Raw genomic sequence first — 23,018 nt, forward strand, 5'->3', positions numbered from 1 at the left:
TCATCCCTTGGCTGTCTCCAAACCAATTAGATACTGAAATTAACTAAAAGGAGCATTTTGTCCCACATTTTATTGGCTACCCATTTCATCTGACTTTTAGGTTTTCTAATTATGTAGATGTTTAAAGATAACTAGATAGAGGGAAAAGGTAATCATGAGGACTAGGGAAGTTCTCGCTGAAGGTGTGTCTAGGTGAAGCAGTAATGTGGAAAGCACTTAGAGAGTAGATCTCAGCAGGAGATCTTTGAACCAAGATGAGGAAGGAAGGACCTGAGCCTCAGGAAGAGGTATTAGGTTGGGAATGGAAATAAAGAAGCATCTGGATGTCTAATGAGGAAGGGGATCAGAGGGCTGTACATGAGCCTGCTACTAATCTGCCAGGTGGGATTGTTACAGTGACTGGATCCTCAGAGAAAACCTGACTGCAGTTCATTGCAAAGGATTGGTTTGTGGAAGTAGGTCAGGGATTTAGTATATTAAGAGAGTTTCTGAGGTAGACTCAGGAACTCATACACACACACTCACACACACACACACACACACACACACACACACACACACACACTCCTGGGAAATAGAGGCAAAGGGCAACCAGTCCCTCAGTCCATCTCCTGCTCTTCCCTCTATTTTCTTGTGTTGCTTACGGGGAAGAGCTTGACACCAAACATCTTCTCATTATCAAATTCTTCAGTGACACTGTCATCTCTGTTCTCCCTGGGAGGGATACTTAATGTAGGATTTATGAAACTTAGGGTGGTGTTAGTATCTACTTGGGCAGCTATGGGTGTTTTCTGTACTGCTAAATTTTCAAAGATTTTCTTCAGTTATTCTACCACTCTGATTCAATGTTTTCCTCATGCAGGATGTCTGACCTATATAAGTAGAACACTGTTGGTCAGGATACCCTGTGTTCATTCCTGTGCTATTCTACTATTTTATTTTTTAAACTGTCTTGTTGCATGCCTTCTATTTTCAAGCAGGTAGACTCTTTGGTCTTGCCTCCTTCTGTATTATAACGTTCCTGATAATACAGAACAGACCCAAACCCAGTCTGGAAGGTTAATCATGGCACTTCCTATCCCTGTTACCACATGGCAAAGTCACTTAGCTGTTTTGAACCTGAGTGCATTACAATAACATTAAGAATGCTGATTTTATGTGGAACTCAAAGTCTCTAACAGGACTGATGCACAAAGGGATTTCAGGATTATGTGCAGATCATTGGATGAAAATGTGTTACTCTGTAGTCTAAAATTGAAGCTGAACTTCTGAGTTCTTAAATGGCATTCTATGATTCTCTTCAATATCATTTTCTGTCATTCTCATGCTGTCTTTGAGCTCTGATGAAAATTAGTATTTAATACTCACGCACAAGGCCTCATAATATATCATTAAAGTTTTGATTAAAATGGCAGGGATATTCTCATAACTATAGCTTGATGATTACTAACATACTAACATGCAATTTTGTGTTTTTATACACAGGTCAAAACTGTGGGGGCCTGGTTCAGGGACCCAATGGCACCATCGAGAGTCCTGGCTTTCCTCATGGGTATCCCAACTATGCCAATTGTACCTGGATCATTATCACTGGGGAGCGAAATCGGATACAGCTGTCTTTTCACACCTTTGCCCTAGAGGAGGACTTCGACATCTTATCAGTTTACGATGGACAGCCCCAACAAGGGAACTTGAAAGTGAGGTAAAGTGCCATGTTTTTCTAGCATAGAGAAATGACACGATTGATTACTCCATTCTGAAGGATAATTATAATTATATTCACACTTATTTACCAGAAAATATAATCTATTATAAAGAAACACAGGAGACAATGTCTGTGTCACATGGTGAACATTTATTTCTAGCTTGCAAACTTACTGTTGAACACAGTTTTTAGATTGCTAATGATCGGCTCAGCAGTATTGTCAAGGTAATTTAAGTAAAGCCGCAGTGGGCAGTTGTCATTTTTTTTTTATAATTGTGGTTTTCAAAGAAAAAAGTTTAAATGCAAGGCTCAGCTGATACAGCAACAAAGCAACCTCTCCTCTCTGAGAGAGCAGGGTCCGTGATGACTCTCAGCAATACTGAATTCTGGGAAACCCTACTTGAGACAGTCTTCATTTCTATTTAATATTGTTGTGCCTTTTTCATGTGTGATCTTTGCCACAGGGAAACATATTTACTGGTAATGCAATGTGTTACAGTTGCATTAGTCAAATAAAATACCATACAATCAGTTTTTAATTGGCAAAGGAAAGATGATAGCCCTTTGGGAAAATGTCAGATTTTTCTTAACTTCATTTAAAAGTATCTATTGCATACTTTTTACTGCTGTGCTATGATCCAACCTGGGATCTCTTATATGCCAGGAAAGCACTCTGCCTCCCAGCTATACTTGCAGCCTGAGTCAATAGAGTAATATGCATATTTAAGGCTAAAAAAACCTTTAGCCTCCTGATTTCATGTTCTCCATTAAACGGATCATGATCACCATTTTTATAGAATGACTGACAGTAAGCAGAAGGAAGGAGGCTGCTGGTGTCAATGAAATGGTAATGATACCATAGCCCTCAGGGACACACATCCACCTTAGACAACCTGTCCATATGTTTGTGGAATGTAAGCAAATCTCACTTGCAATTATCTGTATAACTAGTTGAGAGATTTATATCACTACAAAATATACAGTTAGCATGTTCAGCACAGTTATTTTCAAATATACTTTTAATGAACAATTGGAGACTGCAGTTCTCTGCCTTTGAAAGTATTTTTTGAATTCTGTCATAGATAGTACAGTGACTGTCCCCATTTATTAATGGGTTGGGTGAATTTTCTTTGCCTTCCTTTGAATGCATGATCCTGTCACTGAGAGTGTGGGCAGTGTATATGCTTACATAGCTCAGATTCACTGGATGTAAAATGTCCTGACATCTATTCTTCCTCCTTAAATGTCAGCTGTTCACTTGTCTACAACCTACAAGTGTTTCCCCTGTTAGAGTTCTGGAAGAGCAGAGTTTGTGAAATAATAGCAGAGTTACTTAGAAGAAGAATTGGGGGATGCTGTTCATTAAAAACATCAGCACACATGACTGTGAGAAAATGAATTCCTTCCATTTTCATTAAAATGCTTACTCAATATGTACTTAGAAATACTTCTATTTTCCTTCTCTTAATACTTTCCTATATTTCTTTTACATATAGGAAAACTATTCCATGTGTTAATTGGATTGATATCTGCCTCACAGTTTTTGGCAATTTATTATCCTGTTAGGGTTCTTGTGTTGATATTGATATCATTTTATGTTAATAAAGTCTAGAATATCTTTCTTGCTCTGCTCACCATTGTGACAGGAGTGGTGATTGGAATACTGATATCAAAATGATTAGTCTCCTTGCATTTTACAGTGAGGCTCCATTGAGTAGAACACAATCAGAAGTCTATGCTCAGCGAGCTGCATAATTATCAAAGAAGTGACATGCAATGCTGCCATAGTCCTTCCCCTCAGGGCCATTTATGGTAGGACTAGAGAGAGGGAAAGAAGGAGACTTGTCCTACAATTGATCAGCCTCTTCATGTTGCCCAGTGGAGTTGGGTCTGCCCACTGGTCCCACTTACACCTGAGCATGTTCTGAGGGCTAGATGCTGTTTCTGTCTGGACACGACATAGCTTAGTTCTTCCGTCTGCTCCATACCTAGAGGCCTTTGTGAGGCTCCCTTGAAGATTCTTCTAGGTTTCAAAACATAAACAGGCCAAAAGCATCAAATGTCATCCTGTCTGGTGCTGATCATCATTACCCACATGCCTCGTGGCATGCAGGGAATGGGACCATGAGTATCTCAGGGAAAACAAAGGGAAGAGTGCTCCTCTTTCAATGTTCAGCCATACTTGATGGGGAAGATAGTTACAAAGGATACCAAGTTATTGCTAGTTGTGGAGGGTGAACCCTGAAACCAATGCTATTCTTTATCCTTTACATCACAGGTTTGTCTCTCAAAGACAATTAGTCAATAGCACTTAAGGCTGCACAAAGGCTCTTGGTACTTGCTCCAATTATGCACTACCTAAAATCTCACAGTTGATATATTAAGCATATTAAAAAATTTTGTTCTAAAGAACCAAGACATTTCTCTTCCTTGTCATAATAGCATTTTTTTCTGGAAAACTTTAGTTATACATTAATTCTCCAACTAAGAAAACATAGGGCTTTCAGATTAGAGTTATTGGCTGCCCTGTAATTTGGATACAACTCAGGTATACATACTAACTATATTTAAAACCGATGTTAAAATATCTTCAATGTATTAGGGCCACCAAGGTCGCTCTGTGAGTAAATGTGCTTGCCCCCAAGCCTGATGAACTGAATTCAGTCTCTGGAACCCACAGGGTAGAAAGCAATATTCTGTTCCTACAAGCTGACCTCCGACCTCCACAGGTGTGCCTGCTTAACACAGTTTTCTCACTTTCCACGTGCAACACACATTACCTAAGGTCAGCCAGTAACATTAGTAGGCTTCCTCCTGCGCTGAGAGGTGTCAGCCCCTAAATGACTTGTCAATGTTTGTTGGATGATTCTGCTCCACAGTGTCTGATTAGGGCCACTCACTGGGTTCTCTGTTGAGGTCAAGGAAAGTGAAGTGGGTTGACCTTCACTTTATCAGCCCAGGGGCACTCTTGCCCATGGTAATCAGCACCTAGAATGGGTTCTCTGACTTTGAAGCAGTATTTATTTGCTCCAAATCTGAAAACAATTGAAATTGTCATCGATTTTCAACCATAACTCCATAAACTCCATAGTAATAACAGAGGTTGGACAGAAATCTATGAGAATCTCCGAAGGAAAGCCAGCATCCAAAACAGGAGAGAATGAAGTAGTTATTGTTTTATGAAACCAAGGGAAACAGGCACAGCATTCAAACTCCTTTACCCTCTGTTGCTCATAGAAGATTATCCTGCACTTTCTGCAATGGTCATAATAATGAGAGGAAACTAAGTGTTGGAACATTAGGATCAGGAAATCTTCAGTTCACATTGTTAAAATATCAGCCTCTCTAATTATTCAAACCTGGAACGGCATGTCTGAGTACATTAATCACTGAGAATCCTGACGATGCAGATGACAGCGTGAGAGAATGGAGGTTCAAGGTCCTGGAAAGGGTTCAGCTGCACAATGAGGACATTAGATTAGTGATAAAGCTTGGCAGAACGTCGGTCTTCCTGCCCCCATTGTCATTATGAGGTCTTGAGGGAGCAATTTGTGAACTGATGGTCAGATAAAAATCAAAGTATCACACTATTTTCCGCTGGACTGGGGACTGATGCCTTGATTAGTGCTTGGGTAGTCATGGCTTGAGCTGTTGTGGATACTGCTAGAAGATGCTGGCCTCATGCTAACCCCAGATATGGACCCTGACACCTGTCACTCTTGACCAGTCACAAGGTCAGGAACTGAAGGGTCTTTTTAAATTTTTTTTATTAAGTTAGAAATTAGCTTGCTTCACATGTCAATCCCAGCTCACTCTCCCTAACCTTCTCCCCTGCCCTCCCCACCAGGAACCCCAGTCCCCCTCCCAATCTCCACTCAGATCCCCAGGGTGGGTGAGACCCTCCATGGTGGATCTCCAGTGACTGTCAGTTCATCCAGTGCAGGGCTTAGGCCCTCCCACAAGAGTCCCGGCTGAAAGAGCATCCCATATTGTGGCATGGGCACTCAAAGTCTGTTTGTACACCAGAGATAAATACTACCCAAGGCTCCATAGATTACCTAGGCCTCCTCACTGACAGCCACATTCAGGGGGTCTGAGTCAGTCCCATGCTTTCCACAGAGCCATCAATCTGGGGTCCAAGAGCTCCCACTTGTTCAGTTCAACTGTTTCTGTGGGTTAAACCATCCCAGTCTTAACTCCTTTGTTTATCAGTTCTCCCTTTCTTTCTGACACTGGATTCCAGTAATTCAGTTCAGTATTTGTCTGTGGGTATCTGCCCCTGCTTTCATCAGTCGCTGGATGAAGGTTCAGTTTCCCAGACTCTCTGGCAGTGGGATTGTATGCTGGTACTACCCTGATTCATGCCTAAAATGTATAAATGAGTGAGTACATATCATTTTTCTCTTTTTGTATCTGGGTTACCTCACTCAGAATGGTTTCTTCTAGGGCCATCCATTTGCCTGCAAATTTCAGGATTCCATTGTTTTTTTTTCAGCGGAATAGTACTCCATTGTGTAAATGTACCACATTTTCTCTATCCACTCTTCAGTTGTGGGACATCTAGGTTCTTCCAGGTTCTGGCTATTATAAATAATGCTGCTATGAACATAGTAGAACAGACATCCTTGTTGTATGAATGTGCATCTTTTGGGTATATGACTAAGAGTGGGATTGCTGGGTCTTGTGGTAGGTTTATTCCCACTTTCCTGAGGAATCTCCATACTGATTTCCAAAGTGGGTGTACAAGTCAGCACTCCCACCAGCAGTGGAGGAGTGTTCCCATTTCTCCACATCCTCTCCAGCATAAACTATCGTTGGAGTTTTTTATTTTAGCCATTCTGACAGTAGTGAGATGGTATCTGAATTGTTTTGATTTGCATTTCCTGGATGGCTTGGGATTTTGAGAACTTTCTTAAGTGTCTCTTAGCCATTTTAGACTCCTCTACCGAGAATTCTTTACTTAGTTCTGTACCCCACTTTGATTGGATTCTTTGGTGTTTTGGAGACTTGCTTCTTTAGTTCTTTGTAAATTTTGGAGATCAACCCTCTGTCAGATGTGGGGTTAGTGAATATATTTTCCCAATCTGTGGGTTGCCTTTTTGTCTTACTGACTGTGTCCTTTGCCTCACAGAAGCTTCTCAGTTTCAGAAGGTCCCATGTATTAATTGCTGATCTTAGTGTCTGTGCTACTAGTGTTGTATTCAGGAAGCAGTCTCCTGTACCAATTGGTTCAAGGATACCTCCCACTTTCTCTTCTAACAGGTTCAGTGTGGCTGGATTTGTGTTAAGGTCTTTGGTCCATTTGGATTTAAATTTTTTGCATGGCAATAGACATGTATTTATCTACAGTCTTCTACATTGCAGCCTCCAGTTATGCCAGCACCATTTGTTGAATATGTTTTTTTCCATTGTATAGATAAGCAATTTAATAGACCTATAACCCCTAAGGAAATAGAAGCAGTCATCAAAAGTCTCTCAACCAAATAAAGCCCAGGACCAGATGGCCTCAGTGCCGAATTCCACCAGAAGTTCAAAGAACAGCTTATACCAATTCTTCTCAAAGTATTCCATGCAATAGAAACAGAAGGGTATTTGGCCAAACTCTTTCTATGATGCTTAAATAACCTCGATACCCAAGTCACACAAAGACGCAGCTAAGAAAGAGAACTTCAGACCAACATCCTTCATGAACATTGAGGCAAAAATACTGGCAAATCGATTCCAAGAACACATCAGAAAACTCATCCACCATGATCATGTAGGCTTAATCCCAGGCCTGCAAGGTTGGTTTAACATATGAAAATCCATAAATGTAATTCACCATAAAAACAACCTGAGAAACAAAAATCATATGATCATCTTCCTGGATGCTGAAAAAGCTTTTGACAAAATCCAACATCCCTTCATGATAGATCTGGGATAACAGGAATTTACCTTAACATAATAAAAGCTATATACAGCAAACCAACAGCCAATATCAAACTAAATGGACAGAAACTCAATGTGATTCCTCTAAGATAAGGAACAAGACAAGGCTGTCTACTATCTTCATACCTCTTCAATATTGTAATTGAAGTTGTAGCCAGAGCAATAAGACAACAAAAGGAGATCAAGGGGATACAAATTTGAAAGGTAGAGGTCAAACTGTCACTATTTGCAGATGATATGATAGTTTACATAAGTGACCCAAAAAACTCTACCAGGGAACTCCTGCAGCTGATAAATACTTTCAGCAAAATGGCAGGCTACAAGATCTACTCAAGAAAATCAATAGCGCTACTATATACAGATGATAAAAGGGCTGAGAAAGAAATCAGAGAAACATCACCCTTTACAATAGCCACAAACAACATAAAATACCTTGGGGTAACGCTAATCAAACAAGTGAAAGACCTGTATCGCAAGAACTTTGAGTCTTTAAAGACGGAAATTAAAGAAGACACCAGAAGATGGAAAGATCTCCCATGCTCTTAGATAGGTAGGATCAACATAGTAAAAATGGCAATCTTACCAAAAGCAATATACAGTTTTAATGCAATCCCCATTAAAATCCCTACACAATTCTTCATGGACCTTGAAAGAACAAAAATCAACTTTATATGGAAAAACAAAAGACCCAGAATAGCCAAAATAACCCTGTTCAACAAGACAACATCCAGAGGCATCACCATCCCTGACTTCAAACTCTATTATAGAGCTATAGTCCTCAAAACAGCTTGGTATTGGCACACAAATAGACAGATAGACAAATGGAATAGAATTGAACACCCTGACATTAACCCATACACTTATGAATACCTGATTTTTTTTGTTTTTGTTTTGTTTTTTTCAGACAGGGTTTCTTTTATTGCTGCGGAGGTTTTCTTGAAACTCACTCTGTAGACCAGGCTTGTCTTGAACTCACAGAGATCTTCCTGCCTTTGCCTCCCAAGTGCTGGGATGAAAGGTGTGAGCAAGCAATGTCCAGCCTGAAGGGTCTTTTATGCCTGTCAGGAGATTACAGAGAGAAGTAGCCCAAAGTGACAGGTCTGGTAGCACCTGGATATAACAGTCACAGACCTCCTGACAGCTAAGCTGTCTCTAATTCCCTCTGCCTTCAGCTCACAGTCACCTAATCATTGCTGAAAGCTGGTGATAAAACCCAGTTGGAAGAATGTTCCCTATTGTATATGAGTTCTGTGCTCAGCTCCAAGATCACACAAAACTGGGAATGATGGCCTACCTGACAGCTTGGAATAGGATAAAACCAACTATGCTAGAAATATGAATAAGGAATTGGGGCTTAGACATAAACATCATATTTTTGCCATACTTTATCCAGTAATTTTAACATCTAGGCAAGCCAAAGTCTAAATAAATATATGAACTTATAATTATGCATTCATTTATTTTCTTAAAACAGTATCTCATTATGCAGCCCAGGTGCTTCCCTCCTTCTCTCCCCATTCCTTCTCTCTCTGTTCCCCTACTCCTCCCTTCTTTCTTTGCTTCTCTACTGTGTCCCAAGGAGAGAGGGTAAAGTCTAACACATTTCTCATTGTCACAGTTTGGTGGAGGAGTTTACTGGGATCTGGCACGTACAAATCTTCAATGCTGATAAATTCCTACAGTGTGTAGGATCTTCCTTACAGGGCACAGAATCATCTGCCATAAAATGTCAAAAGTGTTGAGTGACAGCTGTGAATGTCTGTTGTCACTGCTTGCTCTGGGTCTTTCTGGCTGGCAGCTGGCTGCCTGGCCCAGGGAGCCTTTATCTCTTTCTCCCTTGTTCTCACCTCTCTTCCTCTCTCTTCTCTTTTCTCCTCCTGCTTATTCTCTTTGCCCACCAGTCCTGCTTATCCCATTACTGCCTAGTTCGTGGCCATTCAGCTTTTTGTTAGAACAATCAAATGCCTTAGGAAGGCAAGGTGAAAGAGCAACACATCATTACATAATTGAACTAATGGAGCAATAATGAATGTAACATACCATTTCTTAGCTAAAGAAATATTGCACAACAGTCTGTCCACAGATTTAGGAATAATGAAAGTTCTTCAACAGTCATTCTTACATTCTCTTTCAAAAGGCAATAAAATTACCATATTTTTAGTACTCAGTTTCCAGTAAAAAGGAAGAGAAAGTGTCAAAAAGTCAGAATTGCATTAATTGACTTTTATTCTTCAAGGTAGGGGATCTGTAAAAATAGTTTGCTAAAATAGCTTACTGGGAAACTATCCATATTAATAAACTATAAGAGCTATAAATGGATTTCCTGGATTTTAACCTCTTTTATGTGGATGACCATATTTCTACTTGAATGATTGAATTTTCTTTCTACTTAAGATTCATCTTTCTCCTTGCCTCATTTTGAACATTGATTGACAAAGCCAACTCCTACCTTTACCCCTGTAGCTAAGGGCTGAGACTACTGTAAGCACAGTAAATTTTCAATTTTCATTGAATAATTACAAAATAATTTTCAAAAGAATGAATGCTGTATACCAAGATATTATTTGCCTCCTTTTAAGTCACACACTTTTAAATTTAAAATATGAAACACTTCTATTTTGCCATAATAGACACACCTGCCCTTCCCTTTATAAGCAAATGTGCTACATCCTGTATCTGAATATATAAAAATGATCAGAGAAGCAGATGCCAGACTCTGTTTCCTCTCACAGTGTCTCTCCTACCTCAATTCACAGCATCTGAAAGAAAACATGGGTTCAGAAACCTGCCATTGGCTTGGGGAACAGGGTTCAGCCAATGAGACCTTCAGAACTCCCCTGAAGCTGTACTAGTCTGAAAGGTTCTTCTGGGTGGGAGGGAGGGGCTGTCTTGAGTGAATTCCTGCAGTTCTAACCCTGCCTGCCTTCTCTCCTCTGCCTTGTCTAGGTGTCTGGTTTCCTTTGCTCTGTGCCCATGGCTCCTTCTTCTTGACCTATTCTCATCAGTGCACTGGTGCAGAGGAGTTACTTTATATTTTTTATCACTTTGTTTTCACCCTAAATCCCCAACTTCAAAGACTATAATACACAGGATACAGCTATTTTTTTTCTAGCATGTAACTCCATATATCATGCAACCAACATCTTTAATTCTTCTTTCGCAAGTTAGTGAGATGTGTGTATGTATATGTAAATATCTGTATTATATAAACATGTAACACATGTATGTATGCATTATATGCATATATGATACATATATACATACATATATATTATTGTATGACTGTCTTTAGTACATGCTACTATGAGAGGGTGACTCAGAGGGTAAAAAGAAAGAAAACAGGTGAACAGCAAGAAGAAAGTGGAACGAAAGACATCAGTGACTTCACATAGTCTTCTAATACAACCTCCTAAAGGCCAAGGCTTCCCAGATCTTAACTTCAACCCATGGTTCTCTTCTAATCAGAAGAGGACTTGCCTTCTGGCATTACTAATGGTTGTTAAAAAATATGAGATGACTCTTGTTTTCTTTATAAAGTACTTGTTCATAATTTTGAAAACTTGGCTGACAAATTAATCTTTGAATTGCAATCTTCACATTATAAAATTATAATTAGTAAAAATGAAAGGTATCTGTTGCAAATTAATATATAATGTGTTTTTGCATACAACCATATTACCACTATCATCCTAACTGATATTTCTGTCACACAAATGTTCTTATGTACCCTTATAGCGCACATGTTTTTCTTTACTTTCTTTTGAGTTAGTGGATGTGTTGATGACCTCTATAGATTAATTCCTATTGTTTAGAATTATTATAAGTAAAGTCATATGTCAGATGTGCAGTGAATTCATGTAATTCACCATTGTGGAGGCCCAGGCAAGAAGGTTGAAACTTTGAAACCAACCTGAGCTATACAGTAACATCCTATCAAAGAAAGGAATGGAGAGGGGATGCAAAAAAGGCAGAGTGGTGGATGGAGGGAGAAAGGAAGGAGAGAATAGGGCTAGGCCACATTTGTTTTATGCTTCATGAACACTTGTCTTAATTTGTTCTACTTGTTTTCCTCCACCACAAATGACACACCTGTGATCATTTGAATCCAGGTCTTACCCTGGCAACTTCCCATTATCACGTATTAATTATTCAGCATAATGGGTTTCATTATAATGTTTGCATTGTGCATATAATGTGTCTTATTATTTCATACAATCTTCCATTGTTTCTTTAAGTCACCCTTGATGGCTATTCATATTTAATCAGAGAATTTATAGGACAGAAGGATCATGTTGATTTTGAGTAGTAACCGGCCTGATTCCCATGGGCTTGCACCATCCTCCATCCCACTTGTAACTAAGGAAGCCAGAACACTTAGTCACTAAAGATGTGCTGTGCCCAATCTCCTCAAATTTAGCTAGTGAAGAATAGAGAGTTCTGTTCCTGTGCTTTAAAGTTGCATAGCCATGATTGCTAACAATGTTAAATCTTTCTGTACACTATTGTCCAGGTTTCATCTGTCTTGACATATTTCTTTTTCTTCTTTTGGGTCTTAGGGTTCTGAGTAATTTCCAAATATTCCGAATACCAGTTAGTTGGCTAAATTATTTTAATAACATCCTGAAGTCTACACTCTTAACATTGTGTTTTGAATGACTAATTTTTAAATCTGTGGAAAGTTCAATTCAAGAATTGTTTTCATCTGTGGCTCATGATTTTATGTGCTCTATAATTTATGTATTTATATTAACTGTATCCTGTGACCTTTATAATTTCAATTTATCCTATTAAATAGTTCTTTGTAAACTCCTTGGGAATTATTTTGAACATAGTCACAGTATTCCTTCAGAGGCATTCTCCTTTCCTTCCATTTTTTTCTCCTTTGTGCTTTTGCCGTGATGCAGCATGGTCACACTGCCATGTGCTCTGCTCCACACAACAGGGAAAAGTGAGCAACTCCCCTTTTTACCATCATCGTGGGAAAAAGTGGAAATCTATATCATCAGCTCTGATGTCATGGTCTTTGATGTACGCTGGTCCTTTCCCCAACCATTAGTTCCCTGTTCAGGTCTCATATCCCCATGGTAATGCTCTCCAGTGAGTCTCAGTATGGATGCAGGGCACTGAGGATTTGTTTTTCCTGCTCCTGTGTCCTACAGATCAGGCAGAGCACCCCTGAAAGTATATAAGAGGGGCTTTCAGACCCCAGTTGGCACCTCTGTGAATATGAGCTATGACATGCACAGTCCATGCTCTCTTGTTAGCATTAAATGTTCTCTTCACATTTGATTCAGCAAGACTGAAGCCGTGGGGTCCCTGGACTTTTGCTGAGGACTCCATGGCTATATCTGCTCTCTCTCTTTGTCTATAATTTCTGGGTCATGAAACACCTTCTAACCCTTCTTGTTGTTTGTCCTCTCCTCACAAATTATTCTATAGTCATTTTCCTTGTTCTAAGTAATGATAAATCTTTCATCTCTATACTGGAACCTGACATATATTTCTTTAGGTTTTCCATGACTTCCTTTTTTTCCTTTAACTTTTTGCACATGTTACTCTCAGTGCCCTCTCCCTCCCCTCCTCCCCTGACCCCCCCAACCTTCCCAACCCTCCACCCCACTCTATCCCCCTCCACTTTACAGGGAGGGTATGGGAGTCTGTCATATCATCCTGGACAGGGTCTAGGTCCTCCCCATATGTCCTTTAGTTGAAATCACCATGTAGTGCCTAGAATTTCATGGAGAGCAAGTGATTAATACTGTCAAAAGCACTTTATGTATCATTTGAAATCTGTATGTTTTCTTCCTTTTTCCTAATATTAAGTTTATTCTGCAGATTGTGTCAGATCTTACTTTTGATCATAGATCTTACTTTTAAAGGTGCAGTTGGATGTCATGTGTTGTAGTTCATAAATAATTCTTGTGTCTACATTTGGTAAAATTCAACACAGCAAGGGATGCGTCTGGAGTTTTATTTTAAGACTTATTGAAAAGTAAATTTAGTGTATTTGTTTGATTTCGGAGCTTTTATATCTTTCAATGTCTTATGTCAATTTTGGGAAAAATATTTTGCAAGACACCCATCCACTTAGCATCCATTTGCAAGGATGGTGATACAAAGTTATTTTGACATTAGTTTAGATCCTCTTGGAGGTCTGCTGAATCTGTGTTTGTATTCAGTCATTATTGACACTTGTGCTGATGTTCAGTTTATAGACAATGTTTATCAGTTTTCATTTTTGTTCAGTAGCAAATATTGGCTTTGCTACTTTCCCAATTGTTCATGTTTCTGTTTCATTCACATCTTCTTCTCAGCTCCACACTTTTTATGTGTGTTTATTCTGTTCATTCCTTTGCTGCTGAAGTGGGGTGTGTGGTTATTCTTTTAGCTCTTTCTTCTTTCTTATGATTTCGATGGTTAACTCTATATGTTTATGTTAGAATTTTACTGAGTCTGCATATAAGTGATTGTAGTAATAAATGACACTGAGTACATTTTCTGAGGAAGCTGTTTGATTTCAAACAAATATACTCCTTCAATTATTTATAATGTGTAAAATGATGAGAATGTTGCCTTTATTATGACATAGATTTTGGTGAGTAGAAAAAGGGATGCTATTCTTTCAGGAGAGCAGTAGTTTCAGATCATTCAGGTAAGTAACATGGCATGTCTATGCTCTGGAAGGTAGAACATGTAAGAGCTGTGATTCACTGTTCTGACTGTCACTTCCATGAGGATGAGGCTGTTCCCCTGGGTCCCATATTGTGCTTCCTGCTCCACAGTTGTCGTCATGTGTAGTAGATACTTTGTGTTGCTGTGATAAAACACCATGAGCAGAGCAACTTAAGAAAGAAACAAATTATTTGGCTTACATTTCCAATGGTGGAGCTGGCATGACAGCAGGTGCAAGAGACAAGCTGATCACATTTCTCCACACACAGGAAACAGAGTGAGACAGGGAAGTGTGGAAGCCATAAATCCTCAAAGTCAACCCCAGGCATGTACCTCCTCCTTCAAGGCTCCCTCTCACAAAGGTCACATAAACTTCCCAAACAGTGCCACCAACTGGGAACCAGGTGTTCAAACACATGAGCCTGTGGGGGACTTTTCCCAAGCACCTTACCCTACCTTGTGAGCCAAGGCCTGGATTAATGATCTCATGGTAATAAAGTGTTCACTCAGAAGTGTGCATAGGTTCTGAGGCTAAGTATCTACAATTCCTGAGTTACTCACATAATTAAGTTCATTTTGAGCATGTTTATACCCTTGTCCTGATTAGAAAGTTCTCAACAAGTATTCAAATAAAAACTTGTTTCAGAAATAAGTAACATAGATATACAGTCACTCTCTACCTCTATATTCCCACCTAATACATGGGGATTTTTTTTGTTTCATATGAATTAAATCCAGAAGGAAAGACGAGAATTATTCAAATAAGGATTTTCACATTTAGTATTTGTCTCTTGTTCCAGTTGGGAAGAGATGGCTGAGCAGAGAGGTAAACAGGCAAATCCTTTCTCAGATAGGATTATATTATTTTAATCCCACATTGGTATTAGAGCAGTTTGGTGCAGCCTCTGCTACAAATAAAATATGGATTTGTTCCTGTGGCTCCTTTTGTGAGGAATTTATTCTAACCTGCCACATCTATTCCCCAACATGTCTTTTGTATATAATAAGCCATGCATTATGGTAAGGTAAAATGCACAATCCTGCAATATTTTCTCTGTGCAGTGAAGTTGGAAATGTATTTGGGAACCCCTAGGATGTCTTAAGATTGTAGAAGGAGAGTGACGCTATTTACCTTCAGCTTTGAAACACAGCCACATTTCCTGTCTAGTAGTTCAGCTACAATAATGCTTGTCTGAAATCTAGCTGGGAATTTTAACTCCTTCCCAGGCAATGCTGCTGGCTTTGGAACTCTTGAAGCATCCAAAGCCTTTGCGTGTGGGGAGAAGAGAGGCCCATGCTGCATGTGAGAGAAGATCCAGCAAGAAGTACTTGCTCAAAAATTTGCAGAAATGTATATTCCTGAGTTGTATGCAGCACTAATTTTCCACTTGTGCAGTGTGAGGGGCCTCTGTGGCCACACTTTTGCTTTTCTGCTATAGCCCAAAGAACACATTGTAGAATGACAAAATCACAATCATTAAACACACACACGCACAGAGAGAGAGAGAGAGAGAGAGAGAGAGAGAGAGAGAGAGAGAGAGAGAGAGAGAGAGAGAGAGAATGAAAAAAAAACACTGGTGATCCATAATAAAAAAATGTTAATAAAAATGGCTGAGTAGCAATTAGAATTATCATGGCACATCCTGTCTGAACTTACAGGGGCTTCAGAAACCTGCTCCAAAGCTCTTTAAAAACTTTAATTAGAGTCACAATACCTATGATTGCCATAATTAAAATCTAGTTAAGAAAGTTTTTAAAAAAAGGATCTAATCACTAATCTTGGGATATTAAGGAACTTATCAGGCAAAATAAAATGAAAATAAAGCTAGTTTTAACATTTCTTTAAAATATGTATTACCAGGTGGGAGGGCCTCTTTACTGCCCCAAATAATGTGATTCCCCCATGAGACACCTCACCCTCTCTGAGGAATAGGTGGTGGGTGGGATGGAGAGGTAGTGGAAGGATGAGAGGGAGAGAGAACTGGGATTGGTATGCAAAATAAGATTATTTTTAATTTAAATAAAAAGTTGTAGAAATTAGTTATAAATATGCATTACTAATATTTAAGGTTAAAACAAACTAATTTAAAAGTCCACCAAACAAAAGAACTAATAAATGAACAAACTCAGAAGATTTAAATGAGTTTTTCCTTATTGTTTTCATCCTAAAAGTAACAGGAGATAGACCGGAGTTCTTGCTGGCACTGTGGGAACATGTCCAAGGTTTCCCTCAAATATTTGATAAGTGACAGGTAAACCTAGGTGAGCAGAAAGCAAGCCACTTTCTGTCAATGGACTCTGGAGTTCTAAGATATTCTGTAAACAGTCACTAGAGCCAGATCCTGTATTTCTGTCCTTATGTTTCCTTTTGTAATAAACCAAAGCTCTGGTGCGTTTCCAAGAGTCATCTACTTTTGAAATGCAAAAACAATGTTTTTTTAGCTAGTGTCCTTCAAAATAATGAGTATAAAAGATGAGTTGGTTCCAGCATGAAGTATTTTTGCCCATGAGGTGACGGTGTCCTGGAGGTGCAGCTGTTCTGTGATTTGCCAATTCTGTCACTATACTTGACAGGCAGAGTTCTTCAGAAGCAAATGTTAGTAATACCTCAGAAATGTCACCAAATGCAATAAGTTCCCAGGTCGTTGAGTGCAAAGCCCAACAGCTAGAGGATGTCTTAGGTGCATAAGGTGAGAATAGAATGGGGTCAGGAAGCCATGAGCCTGTGGACAAGAAATCACATGGATTTTATAATGATAAAGGAAGGTAGCCTACTGAGTATTAAGTGCTATAGGGGAAATGCCACGTGAAGTCATGGTAAAGGATATTTCTGCACTGTGTTAGCTTCTCTGTTTTATAAGCAGTGTGGTATACATGCATCTCTCTCTCTCTTCTCTCTCTATATATATACACACACATATATATATGCATGTGATGTGTGTGTGTGCATATGTTGTTTGTGCAAGTGTGGGCTGTGTGCCTATGTTTGTGTGAGTCTATCTGTTTGTGAGTACTTATGTGCTCATTTATGTGCATGTGTTTGTGTGTGTGTGTGCATCTTTGTGTGCACACATTTATGTACTGTTTTTTCCTTTTTTGTAATGGGAATTCAGTGTGATGATAGACTTGAAATAAATAATGTCCTTTTCCTTTTATTGTGCCCCATTTATTTCATGTCACGGAGTTATGAAGTCTCTAATATATTATATAGGTTTGTGAATCAGAGACAAATAGGTAATCATTCATATCTGAAAATAAGTGTGAAATCATTAGAGTCCACCAGTTACAATTTTCAGGGTAAATTACTTTGTGCTCCAAGTATGATTGTGTTTCAGATAAATCACAGAAAATTAGTAACACATTTTGTAGATTTAGGTTTCTTTATAAGACTAAAAGGCTGAATTGGGGGTCATTTCTCATGTGATTTATGTATTATAAATTGCGTTTATGTGTTTTAAGCTACTCTGCTTGGTGAGAGACGTTTAAATCTTTCCAGTTCAACTGAGTGCTTTAAGGACATGTCTGCCCAGTGAGCTGCTGAGTGTATGTGTGACTGTGTATCTACCCTCAGTGGTCACCGTACTTTTGTATATTCTTTCTCTGGGCTTTAGATACTTTACATGTGCCATCTTGTACAATCCTTGGGATCTCAATACTATGATTGATAAAGGCGGGTTATTGAGTGAGGCACAGAGAGAAAACAACTGACACTGACTTACTGATATACTGGGCATTCTGACTTGAACCCATGGCCATATCTGTAGGCTCACTTTCTGAATGAGTTGCCTGCTGAGGGTCAGAACATCACCCTAGAGAGGATTTTCTTCAGGACTTTGGGTTTTGCTTGGTGGTGTAACTTGTTGTGATGCTGCAACCCCTCTTTGCCTAATATACTAATAGTGAAACGTTCTTCTTGGCCCTGGATAGCATTTTGTTTTCTTAAACTGCCTATCTCAATGACATATATTTCCTTTATGAAACCATACCTCTAATGTGTGTTGCTCTTAGTGTCCCTCTGTTAGTTCCCATCCTCATTTGCCAGGAAACCTTGGAATCTATGCTCTATGAATTATTAATTCTTTATGGCAATTTTGCATGCAATGCTTTTAGGATCTGTCTTTGCCTTGTTTTACTAAGGCTTCCTGGCAAAAGTTTTTAATGCAAAAGAAAGCCTGCCTGGTGCTAAGTTATGAGCAGAGATGCAAGTGGATAAAGGGTTTTTTTATGGCACTGACCAGGCCTCTGGCTTCCAAAGGACATCAGCATTGTACCATTTCCTTAATAAATCTCACTCTTCATGTGGCCCCCATGTGAGGAGTGAATGGCAGCAGCCAGCTAGAGAACTACATTGGTATTCACTTTTATACGTTTTCCACTTGTGAGTGATTTATTGAGGCCATTTGACAGAAAACTGTGTTTTGTTGCATATAAGTCATTAAGGGTTGTCAAGAATGGGTTGGTGAAGTCACCTGGCAAAAGAAAGGTACAAAATCCCACCTCAGATGAGTTGGTCTGAACTCCATTCTGGGCCAGCTGTTCCCAGGTTTGGAGAGGGAGCATAGAAATCTTGGTTTGAGAACACAACAAACCTAGATTCCCATATCACATACATGGGCAAGAAAATGAGACTTCACTCAGTCCTCTTCAGGATATTTTATTGGTGTGGCGGTGAGCCGTGACACACTACAGTATCTTTTCAGTAGAGATGGTGTCCTGGAAGCACTGATTGCACGGCCTCTGGGATCACTGTGTCTTTCAAAAACAACCAGTAACATCTACATGTAACATAAGTGCACACAGTCCACCAACTACTTTACAGTAACTGAGCAGCATTTAAATGAAATGGACTGTTGTTATTTTTATCCAAATTAGAAACAATCCTATTTTATATATTAATCCCAGTTCCCTCTCTTTCCCATTATCCCATGCCCCCCACCATCTCCCAGCACATATCTCTTCTTCTCAATAGAAGACAAATAAGATTCCATTAAGAGGTGCATGGCTGTGTGTATGTTTATGTGTGTATACATGTCTTCATCCAGCTATAAAACAATCCTAAAAAAATTCAGCACAGAATTCCTCACTTGATGGAAACCATGTTAAGAACACATGTACCAGTTACTTCAATGTTGCTGTAAAAAAATACTATGGTCAACACAACTTAAAGAAGGAAAAGTTCATTTTGTCACATCATCACTTCTTAGATAATCAATATATTATTTTTTGAGTTAAGCAAAGTGATTGTTTCAGTGGGCAAAGGCACTTCCCATGATGACCTTAATTTGACCTCTGGAACCCACATGACAATAATGACTCCTACAAGCTGTTCCTTGGCAGACCTGCAAGTTGTCCCTTGACCTCAGTATGTACTTGTTGTTTGTTTGTTCACACATGTACAAACATATAGACACACACACGCACACACACACACACAAAAACAGCAACTAACTAAATATATACATATATGTAGTATATCACCCAATTATACTGAAGAAATTATAATTATGTATTCTAGTGAGTTCTTGCTTAGTCATATATTAGCTACCAATGAGTATTTACACAAATATACTAATGAGCTTGCACACACATGCACAAATTCATTAGTCTGGTAATTGAGTTGAGCAATTTGTAAAGTTAATGCATCCCTGGTGGCTATCTAATATTCAGTTTACATTGACATTGTTTACTCCTTGATTCTGGCCTTAACAATGTGATTTACATTTCAATGACCATATAAAATATCAGTAGTCCTGGACATTTCGCATTGACTTAGCAAGGTTTAGGCAGGCCTTTCCTGGCTAGCCTCAAGGGATGCCTCAATATCTTTGGCTTGTTTCATTGATGACAAATCACATCTTTGTTATATTCTTGGGTGTAGAGGTAGAGTTCTGAGTCCTTAATGCAATCATAGATCAAAGGCATAATGAGTAGTGAATAATTTCCTTTGTGATCAGAGTTTCATGACTTTAAAAGAGCTTTGCCTAAAAGAAAAAGATAAATTAAAATATCAATCAAAATGTGACTTTATATTTGAATTTTCTAAATATCCATAAATATTTTTGTTCACTAAAGTTATTGAACCCATTAGAAACATAATTTGAGGAAATGATACTCTCACTGGTCAGACTTAATTGGTTAACCGTATTTAACCAAGATTTTTCTGTTGACAAATGGAATATATAGAAAAATAGAGAGATGGGTTTGCAGAGATAATTCAGTTGTAAAGAGCACTTGCCACTCTTTCATAAGACTCATTTTGATCTCCAGAACCCACATGGCACCTTACAACTGTCTGTAGCTCCAGTTAGACAGAATCTCACCCCCCTTCTGGCTCCATTGGGCACTGCACATATATAGTGAACATATACATATACTCATATACATTCTATGAAAGAAAACACAAATGGAAAGACTTCTATTTGTTCATTGGTGTTCTGATCATAATCAAGTTAGAAGATGCTTTGCAGGGGAACAAGCTGAGAAAACACATACCAAAGCATATGAGTTGGATGGCTCTTTCCTTTTCTGGTTTTACAGTCCTAAATATGAATTAAGAGTATGGTGTGAACAATTAAAAATGTATTGCTTTTACCATGCCAACCACATACAACATGTGTACAATATGTGACTTGCATCTGTTGACTTTTATTTATTACTTATAACATGGGAATTAATTAAAGTTGTGATGCATAATGATAAACCAATGCCTGCTTTCTCAGAGGAAGACTGTGGAATTAATTTCTAGCTACAGAACTGAATTTGAATTGTATACATAAGTGGAATGAAAATAATAAAAGTTGTTTGTGTATCTCTGATGTAATGTTCACAACTGTTGCAATACTGACATGCATCCTTGTAGGATCTGTCAAAAAAATCTACACAGGGAATAGACTATAAACTTTATAGTTTTAGAAAGACAAGTTGCTCTACATGAATCTGTGTATTTAGGGAACACATTGTCAACTGATATTCTCAAAAGTTATCATTACACATTTTTTTTGCTAGTCACTTTATGGTAGACTTTTTTACTGAGTATTTTATTTGTTTATTTATTTTACATACCAACCACAGTTTCACCTCCCTCCTCTTCTCCTATTCTCTGTGTTCTACCCCCTCATCCACTCTTCCTCTATATCCATTCAGAAGGGCAAGGTCTCCATGAGAATCAACAAAGCATGGCCTAGCAAGTTGAGGCAGGACCAAGCTCCTCCCCTTGCATCAAGTCTGGGCAAGACATCCCATCATAGGGAATAGGTTCCAAAGAGCCAGCTCATTCATCAAGTATAGGTCCTGGTTCCACTGCCAGGGACCCCACAAGTAGACCAAGCTACACAAATGTCACCCAGATACAGATGGCCTAGTCCCGTCCAATGCAAGCTTCTTAGCTGTCTTTCCAGAGGCCCTGAGCTCCCACAAGCTCAGGTCAGCTGTCTCTGTGGGTTTCCCTTCATGATCTTCACCAACCCCTCATTTCTCATATGATTCCTCCTCCTCCTTTTCAACTGGACTCCCAGAGCTTGCCCGAGTGCTTGGCTGTTGATCTCTGCATCTACTTCCATCAGTTCCTGGATGAAGGCTATATGATGACAATTAGGGCAATCACCAAATTGATTACAGGGCAAATCCAGTTCAGGCACCTTCTTCACTATTCCTAGGAATCTTATCTTGGGTCACCTTTGTGGGTTCCTGGGAGTTTAACTGGCACCAGGTTTCTCCCTAGCCCCATAATGTCCCCTCTATCAAGATACCGCTTTCATTACTCTTAGCCTCTGGAACACTGAGAAACTTTGTGTTTCATTCCAACTTCACTGATAATGGGAATCAGTCCACAGTTTCTAACAAGATCCCCTGATTAGATTTGTGGTCAACATTTAGAGACAAAGAAACATCACATTTTCTAAAATAATAGGTAATTCATACCATTTTGAGGTGCTTTCAGGTGAGTTTGAAGTGAGCTAGAAGGAAAAATCAAGCCTTCCTCCTGTAATCAAATTTGTCTTTAGTTCTGGCTAAGAATCAGAAATCTCACAAAACTGAAAACAGCAACAAACAAAATGCAGCATCACAACACAAAGCTCTTGTTTACCCAGTTTCATCTCATGCTAGGTGTTAAAGTACACCACACTGTGTCTAACACTGTGGTCAGAATGTGTTTGGCTTTGAGTTTACCTGTCAGCTTTCCTTTCCTTCTCACATTTGATTAAAGTACATCATAAAACAGGTGACAATTTATTTGCCAAAATAAACCCTTTAAGACAACAGCAATAACTAGATCAGTTCATGTGTTGTTATTTAATTTTATGTTTGATGTTTTTGTTATGACTGCTCCTTAAGTCCTGCCATGAGTCAAAATCTTTGAATAGCATAGCTTAAGATCTACAAAATCAAAAATATTTGTGTTAGCATATATGTGGATGTGTGTATGCATGTGCATTTGATGTATATGTGTATGTGTGTACCTGTGCATATGTGTACATGCATGTATGAGTGTGTGTGTGTGTGTGTGTGTGTGTGTGTGTGTGTGTGTCCATGTGTACTATGAAAATACAATAAAGTGGCTCTCTGGAAAAGTCCACACCCATGTTTTGAAGGTGAAGTACAGTCTCTCCTTTATTAAGCATTTCTCTCTTCTCCCACCATCCACCCTATCTCCACGCCTTTCCTCCCTCTCCCCTTCCCTCCCTGATCTTTCCTTAACCATCTTTAACCTCTC

At 39.0% G+C, this 23,018-nt stretch overlaps 1 protein-coding gene across 1 annotated transcript in view; it reads left to right on the forward strand.

Moving 5' to 3' along the window:
• Csmd1 (CUB and Sushi multiple domains 1) overlaps nucleotides 1–23,018 on the forward strand; it is a 1,489,308-nt gene that overhangs the window by 302,973 nt on the left and 1,163,317 nt on the right. Inside the window, exon 2 of the mRNA XM_005082604.4 lies at nucleotides 1,486–1,702. Within this exon, the coding sequence (XP_005082661.1) occupies nucleotides 1,486–1,702 (217 nt within the window). The remainder of the gene's footprint in view (nucleotides 1–1,485; nucleotides 1,703–23,018) is intronic.

Source organism: Mesocricetus auratus, unplaced genomic scaffold (assembly GCF_017639785.1).
Source record: "Mesocricetus auratus isolate SY011 unplaced genomic scaffold, BCM_Maur_2.0 Super-Scaffold_100031, whole genome shotgun sequence".
Lineage (NCBI taxonomy): Eukaryota > Metazoa > Chordata > Mammalia > Rodentia > Cricetidae > Mesocricetus > Mesocricetus auratus.